This window comes from Panthera tigris, chromosome A2 (genome assembly GCF_018350195.1).
Source record: "Panthera tigris isolate Pti1 chromosome A2, P.tigris_Pti1_mat1.1, whole genome shotgun sequence".
NCBI lineage: Eukaryota > Metazoa > Chordata > Mammalia > Carnivora > Felidae > Panthera > Panthera tigris.
Window position 1 is genome coordinate 57253697 of NC_056661.1, and position 22660 is coordinate 57276356.

General features: G+C 56.7%; 1 protein-coding gene across 3 annotated transcripts in view; it reads right to left on the reverse strand.

Moving 5' to 3' along the window:
• Nucleotides 1-22660, reverse strand: part of EEFSEC (eukaryotic elongation factor, selenocysteine-tRNA specific) — a 249027-nt gene that overhangs the window by 33520 nt on the left and 192847 nt on the right. For 2 of the 3 annotated variants that reach the window (XM_042962244.1, XM_042962241.1), the window contains exon 6: nucleotides 13111-13267. The exons of the other annotated variant lie outside the window; for it this stretch is intronic. In XM_042962244.1, coding sequence (XP_042818178.1) covers nucleotides 13111-13267 — 157 coding nt within the window. The remainder of the gene's footprint in view (nucleotides 1-13110; nucleotides 13268-22660) is intronic. 3 annotated transcript variants of the gene reach the window in all.

The window sequence follows — 22660 nt, forward strand, 5'->3', positions numbered from 1 at the left end:
CAGTGCAGGCGCCTGGGCTGAGTGGGTTGCGACTGAAGGCATTCCTGAGGCCCATTCTGCTGGCCACGGGGGACTCTGAGGCAGCTGGGGTGGAGTCTGTTTGGGATGCCCCCTGCTCACCCCTCCTTATTCTGCACCCAGCAGGCATGGAGTCACTGCCCTGCTCTCCACACGCCCACTGCCCCAAGGCTTGGGGCCTTCGGTCTCACTCTCCAACCAGTTGCCTGGGAGAGCTTTCCCACCGTGTCCTTGGCCTATACACCACCCACTTCCTGGAAGGGCAGCATGGTCTGCTACTGGCACCCAGTGAGCAGAGGCCAGGGATGCTGCTTAACATCCTAGAGCACACAGGACAGCCCCCACCACAGGGAACGACCCGGCCCCAGACGTCAGCAGTGCCGAGGCCAAGGAACCCTGACCTGACAAAGGTCGGGTGCCAAGCGTGGGGTTCAGGGCCTCAGGCCTGGGATTGAAGGTGCACAGCAAGAAGGACCTCCAGGGGGCTCAACTGTGGTTGACTCCATGTAAGACCTCAGGGGAAAAAGTTCCACTGCTTTAAAAAACTCCTCCAAAACCACCATTTTAAACATGCTAAACTAAATGAATTCGTAACAGGGCACCTGAGTGGCTCAGTTGGCGAGGCATCTGACTCGGTTTCAGCTCTTGTCATGATCTTGTGGTTTTTGAGACTGAGCCCCACGCTGGGCCCTGAGCTGACTGTGCACAGCCTGCTTGATTCTCTCTCTCTCTCTCTCTCTCTGTCTCTCTCTCTCTCTCCCTCCCTCCCTCTCAAAATAACTAAATATTAAAAAAGTAAGTTAGTAACATATAATGCATTTAGAACAATATCCCACACATCAGAAGAAGCAACAAATATGCCACACTCCTTCCAGCCTCTGTGTGTTAGCATACTCTGTTCCCTCTGTCCTGAATGCCTTTCCTCCCTTTCTCTAGCTGGGAAAACCCCTGCACTTTCAAGCCAGCTCAAGACTCACTGTCTGTGGAACCTTCCATCCCACTCCCACCCACTCTGGAGTGGTCACCTCATCCTTCCTGTCCACCCAGCATGATGCTTAACTTTCTGTAGTCATCTCTGCCATACTTGTTTCCCCCTGGGGAGGGGCAGAAACCAATTCTCTGTGTCCGAGGCTGATGCCAGTCACAGGAGAGGGCCACAGCTGGAGCAAAGGGAGGGGAGTGAGAGAGACAGACAGAGACAGAGGCAGACAAAGAGAGAGAGAGGGCTCTGCAGGCTTTGGCAAGTAGCAGCTCCTCCCCGCAGGCCCTGGCTTAGCCTCCACAGGGCTATGGGAAAGGGCAGGACACTGCTGGATCGGGTCCCCTGCAGTCTGCCTCACTGCTACCAGACCAGGGCCTTAACCTTGACTTCCAAAGGGACCTCCTGGTGACCTTTCTTGCATGCGGGCCACAGCTCAGCAGCTGTGCGGCCCTGAGCCCCCTCCACACCAGCCATCTCTGGGCCACGGGCTGACTTCATCTTTTCCTTGACCCTGCTAACCACCACCTTCACCAGAAATCACAACTACATCACGCATGGTGAGCAAACTGACATCACATGCATCCTGGGTGGTGCACTAAGAAGGACACGAGAGGGCCTCTGTGGGGTTCCTTCCAAAAACGCACAACCTGAACTTAGTCATGAGGAAAGAGCAGACTGGCCCAAAGAGTGTATGTGGGAGACACCCGACCTGGACTCTTCAAAAACCCGTAGGAGACACGACAACCAAATGCAGGGTGTGAATCCTCCGTCGGAGAAGTTTTGAAAGACAGTATCGGGACCACTGGGGTAGTCTGAAAGTAGACTGTGTCCTAGACGGACATCCAGTTTCTCGAGAGAGCATCATGTTGTGGCTATATGGGAGGAGGCCTTTGTTCTCGGGGGCACGCACTGAGGTTTGCCGGTGTCACTGCTGTTCCACAGTTATCATTCAAATGGCCTAGCACTCACACAGCAGGCTAACGTGACAACACGTTCACAACTGAAATCCAAGGGACTATGCATGTTCAATAAACCAGTCTTCCAGCTTTTCCACGTGGTTGAAAGTATTCAGAAGGGTGGTCGGGAAAACCCTCGAAATAATCCTTCTTATAGATGAAGACACCGGGGCCCAGAAAGGTGACTACTCTACCCAGGATTCCAACTCAGGTCTGGCCGCCTCCAAAGCTCTTGTTCTTTGAATGTACCCTGTTTCCACCTCTTAGAGGGGGCAGGAAATGCCAGGCATGCACAAACCCCAGCCCTGCCAGTGTCTTTCAGTAATAGTCAATCTGGTCCTGGCAGGGGCTACTCTGGAGGCGGCCGGCTAAGAACTCTGATGAAATCCCAAGGACAGGTCACTGAGGTTGCCCGAGATTCCGCGCCAAACAGAGTCTACAGTTGCAACTGGGTGGGTGGGTGCGGAGAGCACATTTTAAAGGAAAAGAAAACCAGTTTCATTTCAAACCCCAGAGGGAGCACGCAACCTAATAGCCTATTGTGCGAGGGCTTATTTATGGGAACATGACAATACCCACAACCTCAGGACTTCTTGCGGCCCCTCCCTTTGGCACCAAGGCGAGGTTTCACTTTTTTTCTTTGCTGGCTTTCCAGAAGGCTCTCCACAAAACGGTGGCTGTGAGAACTGCCCACTTCTACCTGGGGACTCTGGGGTCTGCTGGGCAGGTCATCTAGCTCCTCCAAGCCTCAGTGTACCCTTCCGGGAAATGGGCTGGGGGCTGCAGGAGGATGAAGAGGCAGCACATCAAGGGCTTGGCCGCAACAGAGGCTAGACACGGTAACCCCACCGGAGAACTGGGGATTTCATGTAAAAACCTGTATCCTCAGTCTCTCTTGAAAAATGGGAAGATCCGATCGCATGGTGGCCGTGCTGCAGCCCAGAACCACCCGTGTGGAGCTGAGTGGAGGCTGCCTGCTGGGATGTGGCAGCTTCAGCCTCAAAGCCCCCATGTGGAGGGGCCCGTGCTTCCGGGCCTGGGTGCCAGCACGCGGCAGGCAGATCAGGGCATCTTTGTACACCAGCCTAATCCTCACAGCCCCCCAAGATTGCATCTTTAACCCCATTCATCAACTGAAAATGGAGGCTCTGAAGGCAGCGAGCTGCCCCGGATGCCTCAGCTGACCTACTGCATCCAGGGATCACGGTCTACAACACAGATGGCTGATTCTGGAAACTTTCTTTCTTACAAATGAAATGCAGAAAACTTCATTGATTTTTGTTCATACTGGAGGCACTTCCCACACCATCCGCCATGACCTGCTACAGCTGGAGAGGGAACCGGAGCCTGGGCTGCGTGGCACCATCCTGGCCCAGCCCGACGGCAGCAGGGCCACACTCGGACACTTTAAATTGCATGACATTTGCACCACAGGAAGTCCTTAGCCCAGCTCTCCCAGCCGAAGGTGGAAGGACCGTCAGGCATGCAAATGCAGGCAGCTGGAGGCACAGGTCTGTTTCCAGAGCTTGCCTGAGCTGCCAGCCAGCTCCCATAGGGGCAGGCCCGTAGAAGAGCAGCCGGCACGGGGCTGCCTTGCCTTCCTGATGGGGGGAGGCGCCAGGACGAGGGGATCTTCCCGTAGCGCCGGCTTTCTTGGGTACTTGATGGAGCCAGGGCATAACAAGGACATAAACAAGCACTTGGTCCCAAGTCCTCGATTCGGGGCCAAGGACTGGTCCATGGTGCTGCAGTTTTGCAGCGTCCTCGCAGGGGGAGAATCCACGCTGGGGGTCTGGGTGCATGCCTGTGCCAACGCTCAGGGCCAGCAGCAATGTCTGGGCAGCATGGGCTGAGGACCTATCCTTCTGCTGTGTGCAGACCTGTGCCCATTCTTCAGGACACAGTGAGAACGGGGCAGTGACACCCTAGGGAGGTGCCAAGAGCTGTGGCTGCCATCTGGGAAAGCTGAGATGGGCTCACCTGGCACCCTGCCTCCCAGCCACCTCCATCCACAGCCCCCTGCCCCATGTAGCAGTACTTTCTCACTGGACTTGGGCTTCTAGCTGTATTCCCTCCGAGCCATCTTCCCCTCCCCCAGAGGGGAAACTTGGGACCTGCAGACTTGACTCCATGAGCCAGGGCTGGCCCGCGAGGCACTCTGTGACCCTGGCTTGTCACCCTTCCTGCTGCTCTCCCTGCTGCAATCCTCAAATGCGCCTGAAGACTCAGGTTTCTGAGCACAGCCTTCTTTCCTTGTGGTTGGCCTGGGGAAGTCCTCTGGTGAAGTCAGGAGTCTGTTCCAGTATCCACCTCCTCCGGGAAGCCTTTCTAGATTCCCATGCATATGACACAGGTCTCACAGTCACTTGGGCACTGCAGCAGCCCTCTGCCTCCCTGCTTTCCCCGTGGCCTTCCTCAAACCATTCTCCAGAGGGATCGCTTTAAAAATGAAGATCAAATCGAGTTAGTCTTTCACTTAAGACCTTCCTCTGGTGGATTCCCACAGACCCAAACTCCTACCGTGGCTCCTGCCCATGTCTCTGATGCCATCTCCCTGCATCTGCTCAGCTTGCTCATGTCCTTTGGGGGCAGTCCCCCCATGGCCCCATGGCACTTTGCAAACCCCTCTGAGAGACACGCCTTGGCATCACCAGAGGGTCACTGCTGGTTCACTGCTGTCCATGTCTCCGACACACGGCTGTGAATGCAGCTCGGGGCCTTGGGAAGAGCATGTGGGTGGGGTGGGAGCTGCGTGGTGTGGGGCATGGCTCTTTGAGCCTCATCTGTGAGTTGGGGGTGACAATACTCCTTCCCAGGGTTGGTGGGAAGATAACTTTTCGTGCACTGCCTCAAGCCACCTTCTGCGATGGAAATCTGATGTTATGTCCTGCTACAGGCCCCCCAACAATTCCTCTCTGCACTAGGGTAGAGATGAGCAGACTCCTGGGCCTCGCCAGACCCCACATGGCGGCTCCCGCCCATCCTCACTCCCATCACCCACTGGTTTCCTGGGCCATTACCCCCACAGGTGCCGATCTTTTCTGCCTCAGAGCTCCACTCGGGTACCTCTTTGCCCGGGACACTCCCCCTACTCTGCCCGAAGGACTCCTATTCATCCTCCAGGGCCTAGTATCATGCCACTGCCCCAGGAAGCCTTCCTAACCCCAGACGGAGTCAGTCTTGCTTTGTACTCTCAGAGCACCATGCACCTTCCCTGCACAGGCTGATGAGGTCTGCCAAATGGCAAAAGCTTGGGAGATGTGTTCGTTTTCCCAACTGCTGTGGGCTGACTTGTGTGCCTCAGATTCACCTGTTGCAGTCCTAACGCCCTGTACCTCAGGATGTGACTGTATTTGGAGACAGGGCCTTCAAGGAGGTGACTAAGGTAAAATGAGGTCATATGGGGGCACCCTAATCCAATCTGGCCAGTGTCCTTATGAGAAAAGGGACTTATTGGGGTGCCTGGGTGGCTCAGTCAGTTGAGCGTCCAACTTCGGTTCAGGTCATGATCTCACAGTCTGTGAGTTTGAGCCCTGCATTGGGCTCTGTGTTCACGGCTCAGAGCCTGGAGCCTGCTTCGGATTCTGTGTCTCCCCCTCTCTCTGCCCTTCCCCTGCTCACTCTCACTCTCTCTCAAAAAAAAAAAAAAAAAAAAGAGAAAAAAGAAGGGACTTAGGACAGAGACATGCAAACAGGGACAGCCACATGAAAGAGACAGGGAGAACACGGCCATCTGCAAGCCAAGGAGAGGGGCTGCTAAAGAAACCAGCCCTGCTGACATCTCGATCTTGGACTACCAGCCTCCAGAACAGAGGGGATAAATGGTCCTGGTTTTGGCCACCCGGCCTATGGTTCTTGTACAGCAGCCACAGAAGACCCCTCCACACTAACCATGCTGCAAACCCCATGAGAACAGGGGTCACGTGGGCTTTTGTCACTGTGGTCCTTCTAGAGCCTAGCCCAGGGATAACACATAAGAGGGGCTCAAACACTCATTGCTGAGTGGATGAATGACTGGCTATGGACTCCCAGAGCAGGTCCGTGTCCTCTTGGAGCCTATGTGCCCAGAACACCCCGCACTGCTCCTGATACAGAGAAGGTACCAGTAGAGAACCAGACAAAGGTACAGTGAGCTTGTGCCAATGTCCACATCCTGGCCAGCTGACTGTCTCTGAGCTTGAACAGTGGGGTGTGTTGTGGTTCAGTGTGTGCCCTGGCCACCAGTGGGCTCAGCCCCAGCCACCTCCTCCTGCCACGTGACCTCAGGAAAGCTGCTTGGGCTCCCTGCTGGTCTGGGTCCCTCCTCTGTGAAGTGTGGGTGCCGTCAGGCCCGCCTCGCTAGGCTGCCGGGAGGATGCAGTGGTCTGCCTATGTGGGGACGCACTCCCTGGCGCAAGGCGAGGGCTCCAGAGTGGCCACCATCTGTGCCACTGCTACCATTATCCCTGCGATGGGCTCTGCCTGCCGCTCGCTGCTTTCCTGGATGGCTGCTATCCCTGCCGTGGGTCCCCATGCTGCAGACTCCTAAGTGACCCCACTCCTGCTGGCTGCTGGCCCATCTGGCTTCAGACAACATCCCTGAATAGCTCTTAGAGGCCATGCATCTAGTGTTTCACCAATTACCTGCTCAGGCCAAGGGACTCTGTTCTCAATCAGAAGGGAAATGTATAATCCTTGCTTGTCACCAAATGCAAAGTGCCTTCCAGGATCAATCAAGGGGAGGGGTCCTGGTAGCAGAGCCCATCTCAGCTTGAGAGAGGTTAACTCTCCCTGCTCTGCCATGGGGCTGGGGCCCTCGGTGGACACGTGGGACCCCCAGTGAGGACAGGGGCCTGGTGGGTGAGAGCAACACACAACCCCGGCCACTATTCACAGAGACCCTTGTGACAGGTCAGCTACCGTGGGCAGGGATTAGTGGTCTAATCCCCACTCCCTTCTTGGAAATCAGAAGTTTTCCTTGGTCTTAGCACCAAGGGGCTGCCTGTCTCTGCAGATCATGCCCTGTGCTGTGCCCAGGGACCCTCCGAGGAACTGGGTCTACAGCACCTGCAGCCCTGGCCTGGTCCACCTACCCTCCTGGGCCGATCGGGCATGGAGAGCCGGTGATGCAGAAGAGGTGGCGCTGTCCTGCCCAGTACTCAGCCTCCAATGGGGCACCCGGGGACTTTCCTTCCACAGCCAACATCCAGGACCTCCCTCCCCTCTGACACATTCCAGGACTTGGACAGGGCCTGGCACCTGAAGGGCCTGATAAACAGCCGATGAGAGACAGACGAATGGAGGTGCAGGGCTACCCCTGGAGTCCTGGGACACAAAGGGAGGTCGTTTCGGCACGCGGGTGCTCGGGCAGTCTGCCTGAACGGAGGCCTGGGAAAGAGCTTCTGAGAAAAGAGCCAGCTGGTAGGGCCTCTGCACCCCTCGCTCCTGGTGGCCACTGTGCATCTTCCTGGGAGCTGAAGAGGCAGGAGGAGACTCTGGGCTCTTACTAGCTGCCAGGGCCTGTGATCAAGGGGCCTCAGTTTCCCCATCTGTGGACTGGGGAAGAGTGGCCGAAACAGAAGGGCTTCATCCCTTCAGCTCTGGCCTCCTCTTGCACAAGTGCTCTGGGCAGTGCCAGAGAGGAGCACCAAGCGGTGGTCTGGAGTCACGTGCACCTCCAGAGGAGGCTCTGGTTTGGGTCTGCAGAGTGGTCCAGGCAAAGAGAGAGGAACGAGGCCCTGGGAAGAGGTGAGGGGAGTATTCCCACAGCCAGCGTATGGGTGCAAAAAATGGCGCCCAGAGCAGGCACTCCCCTATCCACAGCCCCTCCCACTGGCCACAGGGTTCTAGAGAACACCACACATCTGATTCCAGTTCTCTCCACTCACCTCCTTCTCCTCTTCCCTCTCAATCCCTGCCTGGACAGCAACCTCTCTGGGAAATTTGCCTTTTCCTTCCCTCAGCATGGCCCCTCTCCCTGCCCTGTTTCCTGGCCATGTGCCCTTAGGGACACCCACCATGGTGACTGCAAACTGCTGGTCTGGGCTTCCGTCTCTTCCACAGGGACGTGCCGTGGGGCAGGACTCTGTCCAGTGGTCTCTGCATCCCCAGCCCTGAGCCTCCCTGAAGTTTGCAGAGCTAGGCAGACTGGTACCCTCTCTCAAGTCCTCTTTAAAGCACCAGAACCCCCAAAGCCATGTCACAAGGAATTGCTGGGCCGAGGGGGGTCTGATGATGCTGGTGCCTGCCTGCTTTGGAGGAGTTTCTGGGGAGGCCCGTGGCATACTAGGCCCCAGGCTCTGTGGCCCCCACAGGCCCGAGTTCAACCGTTTGTTCATCCCAGTCCAGTCTGTCCCACTGAATTCCTTCATTTCATTCATTGTGCAAGCAGCATTTCTTATTCCGTGGAAAGCCAGCCCCTGTTGTGGATTGGGATGGTACACCAAAGACCCAAACACCTGTGGCTGGTTTCAGGGGACAGAAGCTGAAGCCAGCGTGGCTTAGGGACCCTCCTCAGAACACCCACTGGAGACGAGCAGGCAGTGGTTCTCTAGATGTGCCACCACCCTGCCGCCCCGCCCCATCTCTTAGGCCCTCTGCCCAAGGGCCCGCCCAGCAGAATGACTACGACAGACCCCTTCTCCCACACAGGGCCAGAGGGCCAGAGCTGTGCTTCCTCACCTCCCCACCAGCCCTGCATGGGAGGAGCCAAGGCTCAGGGGGCATTGTGGGCAGTGGGCAGTGGAGGGGTGTTGTGGGTTCAATCCCAGCTCTGACGCTTCCTACGGAGCGACACTGGGCAAGCTGTATTGCTTATCCACCAAGCCTCAGTTTCCTCATCTGTGAAACGGCGACACTCCAATGCCATGGGTGCCAACCTTTCTGGGGGCTTCATAGGGCCCCCTCGGACAGCGGCCACGGCTCCTGGAGAGCAGTAAGCAGAAGTTCCTTCTGGGTTCTCACTACAAGTACAATGCCACGCATTTGTTTTTCTTTTCTCATCTGCCTCGGGTCCATTTGGTTGTGATTAGTAATAGTTGAAAGGGTATCAAAGATCACCTAAATCCGGTGACCCTAAATGCGAATTACTAGCAGGACCCGAGACCTCTGTTTCGGGGACTGAGGGAGAGCCTGGCTGCCCCAGTCCGGGTCGACTTCCTGACATGTACGAGGCGGGGTGGTCTCAGCGGGGCAGGTAGGGCAGGCCCGTGGAGAGGACAAGGCCCTCGCTGTGGCCGCCAGTGGTTGCGGTTCTCAATCACTGCTGCTCTGGCTTTTCCAAGGCACGTGTCTGCTCAGAGCTCTGTGACTCGTGAGTTGTGCGGCCACCCGACTAGGGGCAGTGATGCACATCACACCGGCGGTACTTGGGTCCCAGGGCTCTGCAGTCACAAGGCCATAAGCTGCACGTGTACCGTGGGCCATCCCTGCCCGTACTGCTAGCACAAACCACACACACTCCTCCCCAGACTGGCGGGTCCAGGAGCACCCTGTGGGAGATGGGCCACCCAAAAAGCTTGCCACGTCCTACCAAGGTACACTTATCAACCTACTGGGCAATTGCTGCTCTGAGGCATTGTTTCGGGAGATAAAGTTGCGTGTGTATGTTTACCTCCTCCCCTAGAGTAAGTGGCTCATGGCTGTCATGAGGGACAGTGCCTTTCTCCCCTCACTTGACTCTTCTCTGGCAGAAGTCATTTACCCTGCAGAGTGGGGTATATGGGGTTGGGGGGAGCAGCTATGGTCCCAGCTTCCCTACCCGCCCCGGGCTGCCTCTCAGAGCCGGAGCTCGTGCTGGGACACTGGTACGGCGTGGAGGGCGGGAACAGCAGGACAGCACTCACCAGGGCGGGCCGTGGCAGCCTGGGCCAGGCTGCCCAGCACAAGGGTCTCTCCCACCATGTGTGGGCCCCGTGGCGCCAGCTCTCCAAAGCCCTGGCGCCTGTCTTGGGGCTGGTGGGGCAGGCAGGGACTGCCCACTGAGACCATGGTCAAGATGCTCTGCCCCTCTGCTCCCGAGGCCTACGTGGAGACAGAGGCAACCAGCCTGGCTCCACGAGGACGCACCGGGTACCGAAGCAGCACCTGGGAAGCACGGACACTACGGCATGGACAGGATCCTCAGCAGGGTCCTCATCTCTGCCCGCAAAGCCCTCCACCTACTCTCTTTGCAGTAAGGTGACCCGGTGGGATCCCAGCTCATCTCACAGGGCCTCTCAGCCTCCCAGGACTTACAATGAGGCCACTTTTTTGAAGGGAGCAGCTACATACATGTGGGGCTTTCTGACCTCGAGGCCCCCTCCAAGACCTGGGATAGCTCCTCGGGTGTCAGGATGGGACTGTCTCACTAGCCCCACAGATTTTGGGGAGCATTTCCCGGGGGAAGCAACAGGTCTAGTGTCAGGACCCTTTTCTCAGAGGCCGGTGTCTATGGCTCCGTAAAACACCGTTTCCATATTAGGGTTCACCTTTGGCTTGTGAACTGGAGGACCAAGTGTCCGTCTTGAAATTCAAGTAGGAGTTACAAGTCACCGTGGGCCAAACCCAGCCAAAAGGTAGGTTTTGTTTAGTTTGGACAGTTTAAAATTTTTAGCCATAAGTTTTACATAAACATTAAATTAGATACAATTTGATTACTGGGCATATAGCAAGAGACCTGAGTGGCACAGCCTCCGCCACCCTGTCTCTTGCCTGCCACTTGGTCTCTTCAACACCTGCTTGGCCCTGTCGGGATCTGGCCTTGCCACCCGAGTTCAGAGGCCCCAGGGAGCAGGTGGGCCTGGAGGTCAGGGGCTGATGGGAAGACACCCAAAGATCTTCAGTCGGCCTCCCCCCACTGTGTTGCCCTGTGGAGCTAGCACCAAGGGCCATGGGCCACATTTGACCCCAGCCCCCCCACAACCTGTGGGCTGGGACAGCTGCCCTGGGCTGCTCCAGCTCTGGGAGGCTTGGGCTGTGCAGGGCCATGACCCCGGGCCTCCACGGCCGGCACTTCCAGCCTGCAGCCGGCAGCGCCCCTCCTCCTCCACCTGGCACTGGGTGTCTCGGGTTCGCTGAAGAGTCTTTCACAATTAATGAACTTCAAAAAGGTTAAAAGTAATTCTTCATGGGAGGAATCGGCAGGAAAAGACAAGCAGGAGGGGGGTGTGGAGTTGGGGGGCGGGGATGAAGGAATCTGACCAGTTATATTTAATAAAAAGCTTAAAAGCCACAAACAGGAAGCAGACCTATTAAAAAGGCAACACTGATCTAACAAAGGAATGTGAACTTGAGTTGACTGAAGCCGCGGCACTGTGTCTCCCTCCCTGTACTCCCACCCCAGTACCCAGAGCCCCCAAACAAGCCTCCTCTTATACTCTGGTCTGTTCTGAGAACACCCCAACTCGGAGTTTGCCTTGGGTTAGGGGAAGGGGGCTGAGGGGAAGGTCAGCATGACCCCCCAAAAAAGGAAACAGATGGGGCTGACCTTCCCTCGTCTGGACCAGCAGGCCCCTGCCACCGGGGGAGGGGTGAGTGCTCTGGGATGCGGTCCCCCCCAACTCCAGGCAGCTCCCTTCCTGCCCTCCCAGTGCCCTGTACCCCTCCTTCCCAGTGAGCCCCCACAGGGACAGGCCCAAAGCCCTGGGAAGTGAGGTCTGGACCTTGGCCTGCCCAGCTCATGCCCTGTGTGTGTTTCTTGGAACCCAGAACAGGACACTGTGGACCCTGGTTGGGCTGAGGTAATGACCAGGAGCAGTGGAGAGGACAGGACAGGAGCTTAAAGCCTGGTATCATGGTCACTTTGCCTGCCCCAAGGGAGTATGTCCAACCGTGACGGAGCAGAGCCCCACCTTGACGGAGACCTCGGGGTGCAAACAGCAGATCCGAGTGCCACAGGGAAGCAGGCCTCCGGTGCCCACTGCTCTTCCTCATGCGAGGGCAAATCCCACACATGACCCTCTGGGCTCGAGGAAGGACTAGGGAGGCAAGGGCCCTTGGCCAGGCTCTCAGGAGAGCAGAGGGTGCTGACTTCACCTGGCGAGTTGCCAGGGAACTTGGCCAGGGCACCACCCCACCTGAAGATGTCACTCAAGAAGCTCTACACCAACATCGTGTTGTTGACTTGATCTGAAACTCCCCGTGGCTTTCCAACCCTCACAGAATAAAACTCAGAGCCCTGCAGATATGCAGGGTACAGCAACATGCTGATGCGAAGTTGGGGTTTCTCTGTAAAATCCTTCAACTCTGTTGCATGTCTGAAAACTGGTGTAACATACTGCTGGGGAAGAAAAGTGACATCCCACACACCTCCCGGCTTGTGCCAAACAAGCAGTCCTCACGTCAGGGCCTTCGTACATATCCCCTGTCTCCACGAACGTTCTTTCCCTTGGTGTCAGTGGGGCTCCCTCCTTCCCTTTGGTCAGGCCCCTACTCAACTGTTCTCGCCTCAGAGAGATCTTCCCTAAGTGCCCTGTCCAGAGGCACACACAGTGATTCTCCCCCTCACCCTCCTTTATTTTTCTGTGAGGCACAGTCAATACTCATTGAGTGCATTCCTACCCACCCCCTCCCATGACCGTGGCAGCCTGCCTGGTGTGCTGCGGGACCTCAAGAGCATGGGTGTGGGGTACGCGCAGGAGTGAGAGGATGGAGGGCCGAACTAAAGAAATCCAAGGGCTCTATTCCCAAGAGCAAATGCACACCGTTGATCCCGCCACAGACAAGCCCCAACTCAGGTTGCACAGAGCCTCCGCACCTACTGGTCTCCACGGGGCAAAAAAGGAGGTGGCAACTCACATTCTGGCTACTGGGGCAGCGTTCCAGACCCCTGGTGGTCTCTCTCACCAACTTTTCCTTCGAAGCAACTGTCAGGTCAGTACTGGTACCATACTTCACAGACAACCCAGGTAATACATTCAAGGTCACCCCTATATGGTAACGGTGGAGCAGGAGCTCAGACTCAGACCTTGACCTTGGCTCTGCCCAGAGGCTAACTCCACGCCAAGCCCCTCCAGGACCCATCCCGGCTCTTCAGCCACAGGGGACCAAAGGCCATGAGGCCGAGTGGGCTGGGCCCCGTGTATCAGCTCAGGCAGGCTGAACATCCTGAGCCAAGGGGCACTGTCCGTGCACCGTCTCTGCCGTCTCTCCATGCCTGCATGGTGCCTGCCAGTGGGAGGAAGTGACTGCACTCACCAGGGATGTGGATCTTGAACTTGCCGCTCTGGCCGAAGGCGCTGTCGATGACCCCTAGCTCCCCAGTGGACAGGTGCACCTTGAGGCCCACGAAGAGCTGTATGTTGGTCTCCTTTTTGAACAGGGAGCGGCCGATCACGCTGTGGTCGTCTATCACCTGTCCCCACACACCCGGCCCCGGAGAGACAATCAGTGTGTGCTGGAGGAGCCTGGGACTGCCGCTGTCCCTACCCGGCCCTGGGGTGATCTGTCTCGCTGACGAAGGAATGCACTGGAGTCACATGGCAACCAGCCCTCATCACCACCACTGACCACCGCTGAGCTTCGGCAGCCGGCAAGCTGGCCGTGAGAGCTTTGTGTGGCTCACGCGTAGCACACGGCAGCAATGGGAGGGAGGCACTGTTTCCCCACTTCACAGATGTAGAACTGGAGGCATAGCAGAGTTAGGCCATCCGTCCCAGGTCACAGAGCTCCCAGGACAGACTGAGCTCAGAACCCACAACCTCCCTGCCCGTACCAGCCTCTGCATGGCCACTGTGCCCTGCCTGTCTCCAAGCACCTAATGATGGCTAGCGGCATTCTCCTCATGAAAGCTTGCTCAGACTCCCCAGGTCGAGAGGATGACATCCACACTTGAGTCTGCATCAAGGTTTTCTAGAACTTGCCTCACTCTCTCTCCGGTTTCCCCTCCCACAAGGAGTGTCCAAGAACTTGGTCTCTGCCACCCCATCCTGCTAAACACATATGCATTTCAGCCAAGGCTTTACTCACTCTGTTCAGGGCCCCTTCCTGGCCTGGCCCACATCTACCTACACCACACCTCACCGCCTCTTCTCTGTGATGCCCTCTTGCCCCAACCCCAGGAGAGGCCCCAGCTTCCCTGTCTCCCTGCTGGCCGTGGCCAGGCCCTGCGCTGCCCAGCCTGTGTCCCCTCACTCTTTGTGGAGGCCCAGGCCACAGAAGGGACACACACGTGCATGAAAAGCCGACCTAGTACAGCCCTGATTTCAGCAAGAGCTGTGTTCACCTTGAACCTCTCCCCAGGGGACTGAGTGTGGGGAAGGCTGAAGTGTCACTCTCCCCTCCTGTGGCCTCCCCTGCCCTTCCTGGCTCCTTTCCAGGGCCTGTGCCAGGAAGGTGCCAGGCCTCTGTGTAAAAGAGAGAAAGAGGGACATGTGTATGTGTGTGTGTGCATGTTGAAGACTAGACCCTCCCCCAGATGACCTCAAACGGGCTAACGAGCTTCTTCTTGAGATTTGCTGCTACTTCAGAGTAGGGCCCGTGCTTGACCTGGCGTCCGGCATGCTGGGTCCCACACAGGTGCCACAGAGCAAATGGGGGAGGCTTCTTCTTGCTCTCCAGGCCCTGTGCACCAGCTTGGGTGCTTCTGGGGACCAGGGTTGAGTCTGAGCAGGTGTCAGCCCAGGCAGCAGCATGGAGGCTGGAGTGCTGCCAGCAGTGGGGCCTGCAGCCTCCACGTGTTCTCCTCCTGAGGCCGAGACTCATGGGGACCCCCGTGTGCCGGGCTGTCCTCAACCTCAGAAACCTCTCACTTCTGCCCAAGACACCAAGATTTGGCCAAGGGCCCCAGATGGATTGTTTTGAAAGGCAGAAACTGTCCCATTTACCCTAAAACCCTTTTAGAAAAACATATCCTATTCTATTTGATTCATAGCGCCAGATAAAAGGTACTTGAATTCCTCCTCTCCCCGGTGATGGATGAATCGGATACAAATAACGATAAGAATAATCATTTCCACTTGCACAGCCCTTTATAATTCACAAATCTCATTCCCACACATGAACTCCTCCTCGTCCTTCAGGACTCAGCCCCGGCAGAGCTCTCCCGTGGGCGGGCCTGCCATGGGCTCTGCCCCGTTTGTGGGTACCACAGGGTGAACTGAACGGAGGTGGCTCCTGGCAGCTGCAGGACACGGGGAGCGAGGGTGCGCGGATGTCAGCAGCCCCAAATGCTTTCCCAGGCTTCGCGGCTCCCAGGAACTCTGCCTCCACACCCACCAGAGCGGCCTGTACGTAGAAGTCTGTTCCCAGCCTGCCCAGGGCCTGGGAGGCAGGGCTACCTATCATGTTCGGCAGCCAGGATGGTTAGCCGAACTGACTCTGGACTAGCCGTTCTGTGTGCCCCATGACTGAAGGTGCTCAGTGCCACCTCCTGTCCTAAGCTCGGCCTGCACTACTCAGAGGCCACCAGTTGTTAGAAGAAAGTGCCTCAGAGCACCGCAGCCTGTAACAGAGGCATCAGGGGGCCCCACTGAACCCCGGGGCACCCTTGTCTGCAAGGGGTTTTCATTCCTACTTCAGGGCAGTCAGAGGCGAGATCTGAGGGAACTGCAGTCACCAGGGCCAGTGGCACGGTGGAAGTTCAAAGTCAAGTATGCCGGGCCTTTGCAGAGCCCGTGCTGAAGACGCCCGCCGGGATGCCCCGGGGGCACTCTGGGCAGGACGGGTGGGTCCCAGGCCCTTGCTAGCCCATGAGAAAGGGCCAGCTGAGACCCAAGACCTGTCCTGGGCCCCATGGCTGGGCGAGAAATGACACAGTCAGAGAAAAGGCACAGTCCTTGCACCAGGAGCTTACAACCTACCTAGAGAACCACCTTATAAAAGGCACCACAGGGCCCCAACAGGCAATCCAGGCAGAAAATTCACACCCAATTCCTAACAATGTTCGTCCTTTCTTCCTACAAATATTTACTGAGAGCCTACCATGTGCCAGGTGTGTCACCGAGGGCAAATCCAAGCTCCTGCCTCCAGGGGCTCATGTATATCCTTGTGGAGGGTAATTACATTCTTTCCTCCATCCCATTGCCTCTGGACGGCTCACTGGCTACAGGGTGTCCCTGTCTCTGGGCAGGGCCCTGGTGCCTACAAGGGCCCCAGTCAAGCTTTTCGTGCCTGTGTCCTCCCAACACCCTGGACCTTGCTCCTCTGTAAACCCTGGTCCTATCTCTTGTCTTCGGAGCACAGATCACTCCCTGATATTATGCCATAGCTTTATCTGCTGTTTGTTTAACGTTTATTTATTTTGAGAGAGAGAGAGAGTGAGAGAGCAAGCAGGGGAGGGGCAGAGAGAGAGGGAGACAGAGAATCCCAAGCAGGCTCATGCTCAGCTCAGCGCCTAACGCGGGGCTCGATATCCTGACCATATCATGACCTGAGCCGGAATCAAGAGGTGGACGCGCAACTGACGGAGCCACCCAGGTGCCCCTGTCCATTACTTGTTTCTTCCTCCCAAGCAGGACACAGGTCCATGAGAGCAGAAACATGTCTCTCTTCTCCACAGCTGTGTTCTCTGCACATCAACAAGCCTTGCTATATGCTCCCCGAATGCCTGAGTCAATGTTAAACGTACCTAACTGTGGTTGTTGGTACGTCTGCAGTGCTCAGTCCTGCCTGTGGTCTTTCATTTTTTAACACTTCATCAACGCATAACTGATCTATAAAAGCACGTACACATTTTAGGTATGTAACCTGATAATTTTAGAGATATGTATACACCTATGAAAACATTACCACGATCGAGCCGATGAACATAATGAACATGTCTATCACCCCTCCCCCCTCCCCTCAACCGTACCCACCCCAGACTTCCCCCAGTCCTCCCGGGCTCAGTTTGGACAAGCCTTCCTTCAGACAGCCTCCCCACACGGCAGGAACCTCCTGTCCTGAGGCCTGGCCGCTCTGTCTCATCACTGGCAGCTGGCCTGTCTGTGTCCCTCACGAGACAGACTGGGAGTTCTGCCCTGCAGGGCCCCGGCCCATGACAGGTCCCAGTAAATATGCATGTGATATGCAGGTGGGGAGGGAGATACTGCTGACAGAAGGGGACTCTTGGCTCTTTGGGCGCAAAAGTAAATCACTCAAGTGGACTTGCGGCTGGGGGTACGTTTCATTAGAGGGAGCCCACAGCCCCGCCTTGCACCTAGGTCCCCTTCCGCCCCAGTACAGGCCATCCCTCGCACCGGAGCACAGCAGGCTCTCCAACGGGCCTGGTGGCGGGGCTTCGTGGTGACCAGGGCCCTGGGGTGGCAGGCATGCTACCTATTAGCAAAAAGGCATTTCACAAGACTTTTTATTGGGCCTTCTCCCCCGCCTCTTCCTTTCTTTGGGTTATAGAATATTAACTTAAAAAGCTAAATGCCACAGACACAGTGGAGGACCCATCTCCCACCCCCTCCCAAGCCTCGCAACGAGGGCAGACTAATTTTATTAACTTCAGGGGAACTTCAAAAAGCTTCGGGGCCTTCATGGCAGACTGCAACGACCCCAAAGTTGGTTTAAGTGCTACATAAACAAAAGCCTAGGGCCAGGGAAGCTGAGGGCTCCCGGCACTTCTTGTTTATGTTCTCATCTGGCCGAGTGGGCCAGCATGCGGGCTGGCGGGCCCTGTAATCCTGCCGGTGTGTGGTGCCGGTCAGTTCACTGACCTACATTACCACAATATTTTTTTAAGCATCCGGGATAAGGTGAGGAGCGAATGGGCTTTTTCTGACCCTCCGAGGAGGGACCCGAGGGGCTCCCTCTTGCTTGCTGCCTTGTGGTCTCCTTGGGCTGGAGTGGCAGTTTAGAAAGGATTCAAGTTCAAAGGCAGGGCCCTGGTCATTCCTGTTCTCTTGTTTTATGGCTTGGCCAGAAGGCATAATAGCACTGATTAGGTGTAATGTCCCTCCTACTAACTTCTGTGTCTTCAATTCCACTTGTAGGGGTCAGGCAGTGCGGGTGAGGAGGCCGGCCTTCAGCATATTGCCAGGAACCCCTTGTGGTCTCAGAAAAGCTGACAAACCACGCCCCCCCCCCCCCCCCCACCGTTGGTCCACACTATCATTTCCAGCAGCCTGAGTGGATCCTTCCAGGAGCTGGAAGATGGCCCAGTCTGGCACTATGGACACAAGCTGCCAGGACATTGAGAGGAGCTGGCAGCAACCTCCTCCTCCCTCAGACTATCCAGCCCTCTGCACCTCCTCTGTCCCCGACCCCAGCACCCTCAGCAGGTGAGAGCCACAAACTGTCCTTGGCCATGCTCTGGAAGAGACGCCTCCACATCATTAGTTATTCTTCCAAAAAGCCATGTAGGGATTTAGCAAAGTGAAATGACTGGCCCAAAGTCACACATTTCCAGCCTTCCCTGCCGTCACCTCCACGGCATGAGAGCAGAAGAGGTGGACGTTTGGCAGCAGTGAATGGGCCCGGCCAGGCATCCCCATTCTCTGGGCTCCCCCGAGCCATGCCATGATTGCCTGGGCCCAAGCTAGCAAATTCAATCCTGGGGCAGCAGGGTAGCCCCATCCCTACCCATCCCAGCTCCTAAAAACCCCAAGCCACCGGAGAAGCCGACCCCAAGGACAGGGAGTAAAGACAGATGGAGCCTGGCCACTCCAGGCGGGAACTGAGGTGGGGCCTGAGCACCTGTCAAAGGAAGATCTGCCAGCCCAGTGGACTCAGTGCCTTGGGAGGGAGGGCTACGTGGCTGTGAGGTGCTTCTGGTCGGCTCTGGGGCCAACCCGGGGTGGAGGCTGCCAGGTCCAGAATGTACTGAAGGCCAGTGAGGCAAGCTGCTGACCCTCCAGGAACTCTCCAGGCTCCTCATCCATAAAATGAGGCTGAAGGGATGGTAAACTTTCCTCTAGCTTTGGTTATGAGGCCAAGAGGCCAGTTGCCCTTCTGGTGAATTCCAATACAGGCCACATTTAGGAGCACGGGCGCACTGGAGACCAGAAGAGATGAAGAAAGAAGGTTAAGGGGATGGGGACCAGGAGAGGGAAGATGGGAGGAGGAGGTGCTCAGCTAGAAGCAACAGCTAAGAACAGACTCAAATGCTATTGTCCAACATGGCTCTTGACTCTCTGCACAGAAGGGCCAATTCCAGAGGGAAGGCTGAGCTTCTGCTCGTGCAGTGGGCCGGAGCCTGGGCTCTGGAGCCAGCTTGCTTGGGCTCAAAGCCCTGGTCTTGTGGTCTTGGAGCCTCTGGCCCATGGCCTAACCCCTACGGGCCTTAGCTGCTCATCCACAAAGTGAGGTAAGAGAGCTATGGCAGGTTTACACAGAGTCGGCACTGGCCTGGCCTCTGCCACCCCCACGCTCCCTGGGCAGGGTGTCTTCCTCCCTCAGGACCCTCCCCACTGCACCATACACAGGAAGTCAGGGGGGGCAGGTATGGGGCCTGTGTTCCCCACCCCACTGGCTGCCACATGCAGATGCGAGCAGACATTGCTGACAGACCACGGCACTCTTCCATGGCCCCCTGCTGGCCACTGAGCCCCAGGCAGAAGGCTGCATTGGGAGCAGGCCGGGACAAAGCCTGTGTGAGGGTCTTGGCCCAACAGCAGCTTGACTGCACTGGCTGCCCCAATTGGAAGAGGGGTGGTAGGGGAAGGCAGGAGCTGGCCGAAGTGCATCTCTGTGTCCCCAGAATGTAAGCTCTCCAGATATTACTGGGGGTAGACGTGGTAAGAGGGGACTCACAAATGTCTGCTGTAAGAAATCTCATGAAAAGTCTCGTTAGAGAGAGGGACGATAGCCTTTCCTGCTGGAGGCAGTGAGGCCGATATCTCTGGGGAGCTTCCGGAAGACCAGGGGTCATCATTTGTCCTGGGTGTTAAAGGGCAGGGGGGCTAGAGAACATGCCTTTTCTCGGCCCTGTCTGTCTTTGAAATATGCGTGTGTGCCCAGTGGTTGGCTCGTCTCCAAATTATAGACTCTTCCAGCTAAAGGAGAAAGACCTCAGAGATTAGACACCCGCACATCCAGCAGGGAAAAATCTTCAGAGGACAGTTGGAGGCTTTTCATTTTGAAATCAATCATCGTGACGTCAAACCAAAGGCAATGCATGTGGGACTTACTCCTTGGGAACAATGCTGAACCTGGGCCAGCACGGTTACAACACTAGCCCGAAGTGGGGACTTTCACTGTTTGCATGAATACTTCGCTTTGTTTATTAGCCGTCAGTCATCAGAGGGTAACTTCCCAAAGAGCACTCACTGGTTGCGTATGGAAGCCCAGGCCCTTGCTTACATGCCAGGCAAGTCCCCACTGTCCCCAGCCCCTGTGCGGGAACCTGGCTGCCAGTGCACATAATTATGTCATTACATGTGTGTGTCTCTCGGGGCCCAGTTCCCAGGATGAGGCTTGGGAACTGCCCAAGTTCCGAAGCGACTATTCTAATTCAAATTGGAGAAGTGGCACCAAGAAAAGAAGGGCAGCCTGCCGTGCAGTGGGGACCCGAGTCGCTCGCTCCATTGGCTGTGAGGAGGGCTGAGGCAAGAGAAGGGGTTGGGAAGGTTTGAGTCCGGACTGCTTCTTTCAGCTCTGTGCCCACGACCTGGGGCAAGGGACTTCCCTGACCCTTAGTTTCTTCCTCTGAAAGGGCTGTTTTGGGGATTAGGGGTGTTGGTGTTGGCAAGGACAACTAAGACATATCCAGAGACCACAGATGGAGAATTATCTAACCGGGGGCTGCTCTCGGGACTCTGGTTCTCTCCCTCTTACCCTCCACCTCACAATGAGGTCCTCGCTGAGGACAAGAGCCAGGGAAGGGATCTGCAAGGGATGAACTCAGAAGTTGCCTGGATCCCCGATGCAGCCCTCACACGGGGTGGTAATTCTCCCAGGGCACTTGACAGCCACCAGGATCGACAACTTCCCCAAGCGTCCCTGAGATGACGATGCTATTCTGGTACACCCATCCTTACTTGGCATAAGAAACATCTCGCCCAAAAGATGCCTTTTCTTCCTCCCCAGTACAGGGCCATGGCCTGGTATGGTGGGGAGATGGGGGCCCTGGAGTGGCCCCCAGGGTAGGGCCACTCCTCCACCCGCCACGGTGGGACCCTGGGCAGACCACATCACTCCTCTGAGCCTTAAGTGTCCTCCCCTTTGAAAACAGGGTGAACCTATCTGCCTCCAAAGTTGTTGTGAGAAGAGGCAAGATTTCTGACTGAAAGATTGTGTGAGCGACAACCAACCTCACTGCAGTCCCCTGGTGCAAACCCAGGAAAGGAAAGCAGCCTTCAATTCATCTCCTTTTGTCAAGTGATTTGCAGAGGCCCAGTGAGGAGGCCCAGGGCAGGCGCCCCCAGGGCTTCCACCCAAGGAGGAATCTGCCCGCCTCTGCCCCACCTCTTGGGCCAGCAGGGCTGGCTTCCTCAGAACTAGGGCCTGCCCACCACTGGGCAGAGCACTTGCTCATCTGTAGAAGCCCTGCCACCCACTTCCCTGTACCCCCACTGAGCCTCCCTCTCTGTTTCTGTCCTCCATCACCCAGGCACTGATGCAGGTAAAGCTGTCTGTCCACAGCTCATAGGGGGGTACAAAGGCACCACTCCTAAAGGCAGCCGTATTTTCATGGAGGAAAAAGGAGACGCACATTTTAGTGAGCACTTGCTTCGTGCCAGGCCCCCCCTTGGCCCTTAGCACACGTGACCTCATCAACTCCACCACAGCTTCCTCACCTAAGAGACAGGTTCCGGGGGTGGGGTGGGGAGAGAATGTCCTGTCTATGGCCAAGCTGAGCCAGGCCAGTGCCAGCTCTTTCCACTGTGTCGAGCTGCCTTGACCCTGTGTCTATATTCAAGCAAAAAAGCAATCTTCAATCTGAGGAGGCTCACAGGCACCTCAACAGCCCAGCAAGATTCTCTACTATCAGATGCTGCCGTTTGGAAGGGAGGAGAGAGGCCAAGGGCTTGGGCCAGGGCCAAGGCCAGAACAACTAGGGCTGATCTTCACTATCTGATCTTCTCCCTGAGGAAAGAGCCCTCCTGACCTCTGGTTCAGGGGGAACCTCTGTTCTCTTGAGTGGCCTGGGAGCCAATACAGTCTTCAGCCTGCTGGACAGGGGCCTAGGGGAGCAAGGGTTAGCAGAGTGGGCCAAGGGACCAGGTGGATCACAGCACCGCTTCCTCCGAGGGCGGGTCAAGAAGGACTGCAGGGAGCCTGGGCTGGCTGGCACCCCAGCCAGCACACTCTCCAGTGCCCTGGGCACATTGAACAAGCCATCAGCAGTACCGTGGGGTGAGCCAAGAGCCAGGAGGCAGCAGCACTTTAGACTTCAAAGCCAGCCAGTGCCCCTGGTGGCATCTGTGTGTTTACACTTGGTTGGGCTGATGCCGCAGGCTCCTTGGCCCAGCCCTAAGGCCTTCCCCATCCAGCGCCAGGGTGCCAGAGCCAGGGTAGTCGGCATGCATGGCCTGATCCCACCACAGAAAAGGTGCGGGTGTCAGCATCTCGCCACCACCCGAGTTGGGAACCCAGGCATCTGTGCCTGAGGAAAGTCCAAATAGCAACAAGGAGAGCCACTGCTTAACGATGGCCTAGTGTGCCATGAACAGCACTCGGCATTTTATATGTACTCGTCTCCCCGCCTTCCACCAGCCCATGGAGTAGGGAGGATAGCCCCTATTTTTCCAGGAAGGGTGCTGAGGGGAAGAGACTCCCCCAAAGTTTCACACCCACTCAGGGCCGTTCAGCATCCCCTGGGGCCTTGGCTGGAGCCCGAGGTCCCTGGGCCCTCAAGGCCTCAGCCCGCAGACATTGCCAT